General features: G+C 47.1%; 1 protein-coding gene across 1 annotated transcript in view; it reads right to left on the reverse strand.

Annotated features, from left to right (window-relative positions):
• The window catches only part of LOC103272394 (spectrin beta chain, non-erythrocytic 4), a gene marked incomplete at its 3' end in the record, with an annotated part of 40,272 nt that extends 32,747 nt beyond the window's left edge, over positions 1 to 7,525 (reverse strand). Inside the window, exon 1 of the mRNA XM_008069907.1 lies at positions 7,354 to 7,525. Within this exon, the coding sequence (XP_008068098.1) occupies positions 7,354 to 7,525 (172 nt within the window). The remainder of the gene's footprint in view (positions 1 to 7,353) is intronic.
• Between the last annotated feature and the right edge of the window lie 317 nt (positions 7,526 to 7,842).

Raw genomic sequence — 7,842 nt, forward strand, 5'->3', positions numbered from 1 at the left:
GCCTGTAATTCCAGCTACTTGGAAGGCTGAGGCAGAAGGATCGCCGGAGCCCCAGCAGGTTGAGGCTGCGGTAGCCGGGAGTGGCCACTGTACTCCTGTCTGGGCAACTGAGTGAGACTCCAACTCAAAAAAAAAAAAGAAAGTGAAAATGGATGCAGTGGCTCATGCCTGTAATCCCAGGGCTTTGGGAGGCAGAGGTGAGAGGATTGCTTGAGCTCAGGGGTTTGAGACCAGTCTGGGCAACTTGGTGAGACCTCGTGTCTACAATAAATCAAAAAATTAGCTAGCTGTGGTGGTATGCCTGTAGTTCCAGCTACTTGGAAGGTTGAGGCGGAAGGATCTCCTGAGCCCAGTACGTCGACGCTGGGGTGGCCATGAGCATGCCACTGCACTCCAGCCTGGGTGATGAAGTAAGACTCCAACTCAAAAAAAAAAACCAAAAAAGAAAGAAAGAAAATGAGCAAAAGACTTGAATGGGAATTTCACAAGAGGATATCCGAATGGCCAATAAATATATGAAAATGTGCTCCACCTCATTAATTGTTATTAGTAATCAGGAAAATGCAAAGTAAAGCCACAATAGAATGCACACCTGCCAGGATGGCTAAAATTTAAGAGTGACCATACTCAGCCACCCGAATAGCTGGGACCACAGTTGAGTGCCACCAAGTCTGAGTAATTTTTTGATATTTATAGACATGAGGTCTTGCTATGTTGCCCAGCCTGGTCTGAAACACCTGGGCTGAAGTGATCCTCCCGCCTTGGCCCCCCCAAAGTGCTGGGATTACAGGCTCATATGCCGTTTGCTGATATGGCCTCTGGTTACTGGAGAATGCTCATTTGTGGAAATACTGAACACTCATGATTAATGTGCTATTCTATGTGCATGTACTACTTTACTATGATAATAAAGACTTAAAGACAGACATACACACTCTACAAAATCATCCGCATGAGCTGGGCTCAGTGGCTCAGCCTGTTATCCCGCGCCTTTGGGAGGCTGAGGTGAGTGGATTGCCTGAGCCCGTGGGCTCGAGACCCGCCTGGGCAGTGAGACTTCATCTCCACAATAAATCAAAAAGTCAGCCAGGCGTGGTAGTGCATGACTGTAATTCCGGCTACTTGGAAGGCTGAGGCGGAAGGATCGCCGGAGCCCACCAGGTCAAGGCTGTGGTGGCCGGGAGCGGCCACTGCACTCCAGTCTGGGCGACAGAGTGAGATTCCAACTCAAAAAAAAAAGACAATCATCCACATGCAAAAGGAAAGGATTTACATTAAAACTATCAGAATACCTGGGCGTGGTGGCTCATGCTGGTAATCCCAGCATCTTGGGAGGCAGAGGTGAGAGGATTGCCTGAGCCCAGGAGTTCGAGACCAGCCTGGGCAACTTGGCGAGACCTCATCTCCATGATAAATCAAAAACTTAACCAGGTGTGGTGATGTGTGCCTGTGGTTCCAGCTACTTGGAAGGTTGAGGTGAAAGGATCGCTTGAGCCCTACAGGTCAAGGCTGCAGTGGCCACAAGCATGCCACTGCACTCCAGCCTGGGTGACTAAAAAAAAAAAATTCAGAATAGTGGCCTGTGGGGAGAAGGAATTGGGTATCATATGGGAATAAAAGAGAATAAATAAATAAAGAGGAGAGAGGCCTCACATAGATCATTGACAACAGCGAGTCACAGACTGTGGCAGGTGAGTCACAGAACTCCAAACATGGGAGCCAACAATTTTTAACAAAAACATCTTTATGCAAAAAGCATGTTACAGAGGACCCTAATCAAAGTTTCACCTTAGTCTGAATAGAGAAAAAACCATGAGAGAAGCAGGCAAAGGAGCAGGTGCCAAAGAAATGCAGCATTGTGGCCGGGCTCGGTGGCTCAGCCTGTAATCCTGTGCCTTTGAGAGGCTGAGGTGAGTGAATTGCCTGAGCCCGCGGGTTCGAGACCTGCCTGGGCAGGCAAGATCTCATCTCTACAATAAATAAAAAAATTAGCCGGGCGTGGTAGAGCGCGCCTGTAATTCCGGCTACTCGGAAGACTGAGGTAGAAGGATCGCCGGAGCCCAACAGGTGGAGGCTGCGGTGGCCGCTCTGGCAACAGAGTGAGACTCCAACTCAAAAAAAAAAAAAAAAAAAGAAATGCAGCATTGTGGTGATCAGCAACGTAGTTTCAGCAGGATCACAGCATCTCGAAGCTACTGTTAAGCTCAATATGACTGCTTTTGTGGTTTGGGTCTGGAGTTCCTTTACAAATATGTTTTAAGGCCAGGCATGGTGGCTTATGCCTGTAATCCCAGCACTCTTGGAGGCCGAGGTGGGTAGATCCTTTGAGGTCAGGAATTTAAGACCAATCTTGGCAACAAAGCAATGTAAAGCCCTCATCTCTACAAAAAATAGAAAAGTTAACCAGGTGTGATGGTGCACACCTGTAGTCCCAACTACCTGGGAGACTAAGACGGAAGGATCATCTGAGCCCCGAAGTTTGAGATTGTGGTGAGCTGTGATGGTGCCACTGTATGCCAGCCTAAAAGACACAGTGAGACTTTGACTGAAAAAAAAAAAAGTCTTTTGTGATTATAAATATGCTTTAATTGTAGAGTTATGAAGAACCATAAGCATAGTTTATTTAAATAGGGTTATCAGCTGGGCTCGGTGGCTCAGCCTGTAATCCTGCGCCTTTGGGAGGCTGAGGTGAGTGGATTGCCTAAGCCTGAAGGTTCGAGACCCGCCTGGACAACTTGGCGAGACCTCATCTCTACAATAATTCAAAAAAAAAATTAGCCGGGCATGGTAGCGCGTGCCTGTAGTCCCAGCTACTTGGAAGGCTGAGGCGGAAGGATTGCTGGAGCCCAGCAGGTCGAGGCTGCGGTGGTCGGGATTGGCCACTGCACTCCAGTCTGGGCGACAGAGTGAGACTCCAACTCAAATAAATAAATAAATAAATAGGGTTGTCAGCCGCAGTGAGTCAAGCCTGTAGTCCCAGCACTTTGGGAGGCCAAGGTGAGAGTATTGCCTGAGACCAAGGGTTTGAAACCAGCCTGGGCAACTTGGTGAGACCTTGTATCTACAGTAAATCAAAAAATGAGTCAGCTGTGGTGGTGCACGCCTGTAGTTCCAGCTATTTGGAAGGCTGGAATGGAAGGATTGCCTGAGCCCAACAGGTTGAGGCTGTGGTGGCCATGAGTGTGCCACTGTACTGTATGTAGCCTGGGCAACAGACTGAGACTCCAACTCAAAAAACAAAACAAAAAAACCCACGGTTGTGCATTAATGAAAACTACAGTTACGATAATTGAAGTGGACACCAGAAGTGCATAAGAACAGGCCGGGTGCGACAGCTCACACCTGTAATCCCAGCACTTTGGGACAACTTGGTGAGACCTTATCTCTACAATAAATCAAAACATTAGTTGGGTGTGGTAGCACACATCTGTAGTTCCAGCTACTTGAAAGGCTAAAGAGGAAGGATTGCCTGAACCCAGCAAATCAAGACTGTGGTGGCCGTAACCATAACACTACACTCCAGCCTGGACGACAGAGTGAGACTTCAACTTGAAAAAATAAAGGTTCTAAGAGTCTAAAAGTGTTTATATCAGTCAGGATTTCTATATCAGAGGAAACTGGCAATCCATTGGTTGAACTGGTTCATACTTTGTAGCATAAACAGACTTTTTTTTTAATTTAGGAAATTCCAGACAAATATCAGAGCTAATAACTTTACACCCATATTTCCACATGACCAGAGCTAATAACCAGCGCATTGCTGTCCAGGTGACCACAGTCCCCGGTCCACTCATTTATATCACTTGCTTCCCCAGAGGCCTTTGAATATGACACCCCTGCTTGATGCTTATAAAATTCCAAAAATCTTTGTATTAAAGATCCTAGCCAGGTGTGGTGGCTCATGCCTATAATCCCAGCACTTTGGGAGGCTGAAGTAAAAGGATTGACTGAGCCCAAGAGTTTGAGACCAGCCTGGGCAACATAATAAGACCTCAGCTCTATAATAAATAAACAAAAATTAGCCGGGTGTGGTGGTACACGCCTTTAGACCCAGCTACTTGGAAGGCTGAGGCAAAAGGATTGCCTGATTCTAGCAGGTTGAGGCAGCAGTGATGGTGCAGCTGCACTCCAGCCTGAAGAACAGAGAGAGATCCCAACTCAAAAAAAAAAGGCTGGGCACGGTGGCTCAGGCCTGTAATCCCAGCACTTTGGGAGGTCGAGGTGAGAGGACTGCCTGAGACAGGGGTACAAGACTAGCTGGGCAATTTGGCGAAACCTCATCTCTACAATAAATCAAAAAATTAGCCAGGCATGGTGGTGTGTGCCTGTAATTCCCACTACTTGGAAGGCTGAGGCAGAAGGATCACCTAAGCTCAGCAGGTCGAGGCCATGGTAGCCATGAGTGTGCCACTGCACTCCAGCCTGGCAAACAGTGAAACACCAACTCAAAAATAAATAAATAAATAAATAATTTTTAAAAGCCTATGATCATAAAATGCTGAGTTACTGAACTTCTGAGATTCTGAGAAACTGATTCTGACTTTCAAGTTTTAAGATTTTATGACTATATAGCCAGGCGCAGTGGCTCACGCCTGTAATTCCAGCAGTTAGGAGGCAGAAGCAAGAGGATTGCCTGAGCTCGGGGGTTTGAGATCAGCCTGGGCAACTTGGTGAGATCACATCTCTATAGTCAATCAAAAAATTAGCTGGGCATGGTCCATGTGCCTGTAGTTCCAGCTACCTGGAAGGCTGAGGTGGAAAGATCGCCTGAGTCCTACAGGTCAAGGTTGCGGTGGCCATGAGCATGCCACTGCATTTCAGCCTGGGCAACAGAGTGAGACTCCAACTCAAAAAAAAAAAAAAAAAAAAGATTTTATGACTATAACAACCTATATTTTATGATTACAGCTCCCCATGTTTCCAAGATGTTAAGGTCCCAAGGGTCAAAGGTGCTAGGGGGTTTATGTTTTAAAGGCTTAACATTATGAAGTTTCATATCTCTGAGGGTTCTCAGGTTTGTTTTTTTTTTGAGTAGGAATCTCAAGTTGCTCAGGCTGGAGTGCAGTGGCATCCTCATGGCCACTACAGCCTCTATCTGCTGGGCTCAGGCAATCCTTCTGCCTCAGCCTTCCAAGTAGGTGGAACTACAGTCATGCGACACCATGCCTGGTTGATTTTTATTTATTGTAGAGATGAAGTCTCGCCATGCTGCTCAGGCTAGTCTCGAACCTCTGAGCTCAGGCGATTCTCTCTTCTCTGCCTCCCAAAGTGTTGCGATTACAGGCATGAGCCACCATGCCTGGCTGCTGTTGCCAGTTTTTTGTTTGTTTTTTTTTTGAGTCAGAGTGTCACTCTCACTGTCGCCCAGGCTGCAGTGCAGTGGCACACTCACTCATGCACAGCCACTGCAGCCTCGACCAGCTGGACTCAGGCAATCCTTCCATCTCAGACTTCCAAGTAACTGGAACTACAGGCGAGCGCTACCATGCCCAGCTTATTTTTTTATTTATTGTAGAGATGAGGTTTCACCAAGTTGCCCAGGCTGACCTCGAACCCCTGAGCTCAGGCAATCCTCTCACCTCGGCCTCCTAAAGTGCTGAGATTACAGGCTTGAGCCACTGTGCCCGGCTTTGCCAGTTTTAATGCTGATGATTAAACACTTCTGAGGTTCTAAAACCCTATGACTACAAAGTATATAAAGTATAAAATATAAAGGTACAAGGGACTACAATTTTGAAGGCCTAAGGTCTTTCTGTAACTATGAAGTTCTGTGGACTTTGCTGATATTGTTCTAAGACATCAAAGAAGAGTGACCAACAAATCCAGTTGACCTGAGGCTGAGAGTTTCAGTAGCAAACCCAGTAAGATTTGGTCATTCTACCTCCAAGTTTTTAGGGTCCACATTTCTAATCTGAAATTCTAAATGTTTAGGATTATGAAGACCCAAGGGTTTATGTGTATTACAGCTTAGATTTCTTTTTTTCCACTTATTGTTGATGAGATACAGTTTAGGTTTCTTTTTTCTTTTCTTTTTTCTTTTTTTGAGTTGGAGTCTTACTCTGTTGTCCAGGATGGAGTGCAGTGGCATGCTTACAACCACCACAGCTTCGACCCGCTGGGCTCAGGTTATCCTCCTGCCTCAGCCTTCTAGACAGCTGGATCATAAGCGAGCACCACCAAGCCCAGCTAATTTTTGATTTATTGTAGAGACATGGTCTAACCAAGTTGCCCAGGCTGGTCTTGAACCCCTGGGCTCAGGCAATTCTCTTGCCTCCACCTCCCAAAGTGCTGGGATTACAGGCATGAGCCACCCCACCTGGCCAAGTTCTACATTTCCAAAGTTCTCCATTTCTAAAGATCTAAGAATTCCTGAAAATGATGTTCCCAGGTCCTAGGATCCAATGGTTATGCATTTCAAGATTCTAAAGGAATACACTTACGAAGTTCCACATTCCTTGAGTTGGAGTCTTACTTTGTCATCCAGGCTGGAGTGCAGTGGCACACTCACGGCCACTCCAACGTTGACCTGCTGGGCTTCGGCAATCCTTCCACCTCAGCCTTCCAAGTAGCTGGAACTACAGGCACCTGCTACCATGGCCGGCTAATTTTTTTTTATTTATTGTAGAGAGCAGGTCTTGCCAAGTTGCCTGGACTGGTCTTAACCCCATGGGTTCAGGCAATCCACTCACCTTGGCCTCCCAAAGTGCTGGGATTACAGATTGAGTCACCGGGATGGTACATTCTAAGGTTCTAAGACTGTGGTGCCACATATGGCAACCCCAAGTCGCATGTGGCTATTTAATTTTTAATTTTTTTTTTTGAGTCGGGGTCTCACTCTGTCATGCAGTCTGGAGTTCTGTGCCACAATCATGGCTCACCGCAGCCTCTATCTCAGCCTTCTGAGAAGCTGGGACTACAGATGTTCACCATCATGCCCAGCTAATTTTTTGATTTTTTATAGAGACGAGGTCTTGCTGTGTTGCCTAGGCTGGTCTCGAACTCCTGGCCTCAAGCGATCCTCCCACCTAAGCCTCCCAAAGTGCTGGGATTACAGGCTTGAGCCACCATACCCAGCTTAAATTTAAATGAATTAAAATAAAGAAAATTTGAAACTCAGTCCCTCAAGTATCACTGGCCACATTTAAAGTGCTCAAAAGTCACATGTAGTAGTGATGATTATATTGGACATCACAGATACAGAATAGTTCCAGCACTATGGAACTTGGTTCTGTTGGATGGTGCTGGTATCTCTTCCCACCCTCCGGGCCATCTAGCTTCTCAGGCACCCATTCCTCTTCCTTCACTTTCCCCCCTCCGCCCCACCATACCTCCCCAGCCCTCCTCTCCAGGTACCTGCCAAGGCCTTGATCCGGGAGCACTCAAAGAGTGAGGCTGCTGCAGTGGAGGCTGCCGGCTGCTCCCTCTCCCAGCCCCGATCCGGGCTCTCCCAGCGGGTTGAAAGATTGTTGTTGTTAGAGGTAGGCAAGCCCTCCATGTTGTCAACTGCCCCTGGGACCTGCGCCATCGGGGAAGGTGAGGCCTGGTGACAGGGAAAAGCAGGGTAAAGCTGAAAACAGGGCCTGAGCTCAGAGGTCTCACTTCTTTTTTTTCCCATTTCCACCTCCTTTTTTATTTATTTATTTGAGATGGAGGTCTTGCAATGTTGCCCAGGCTGGTCTCAAACTCCTGGGCTCAAGTGATCCTCCTGCCTCAGGTGCAAGCCATTGCACCTGGCTCCCCGCCCATTCCCCCATCTTTTTTTTTTTTTTTTTTTTTTTTTGCGTTGGAGTCTCACTCTGTCACCCAGGCTGGAGGATAGTGGCATGATCCTGGCCTTGACGT

Source organism: Carlito syrichta, unplaced genomic scaffold (genome assembly GCF_000164805.1).
Source record: "Carlito syrichta isolate Samal-C Ts95f unplaced genomic scaffold, Tarsius_syrichta-2.0.1 Scaffold111498, whole genome shotgun sequence".
NCBI lineage: Eukaryota > Metazoa > Chordata > Mammalia > Primates > Tarsiidae > Carlito > Carlito syrichta.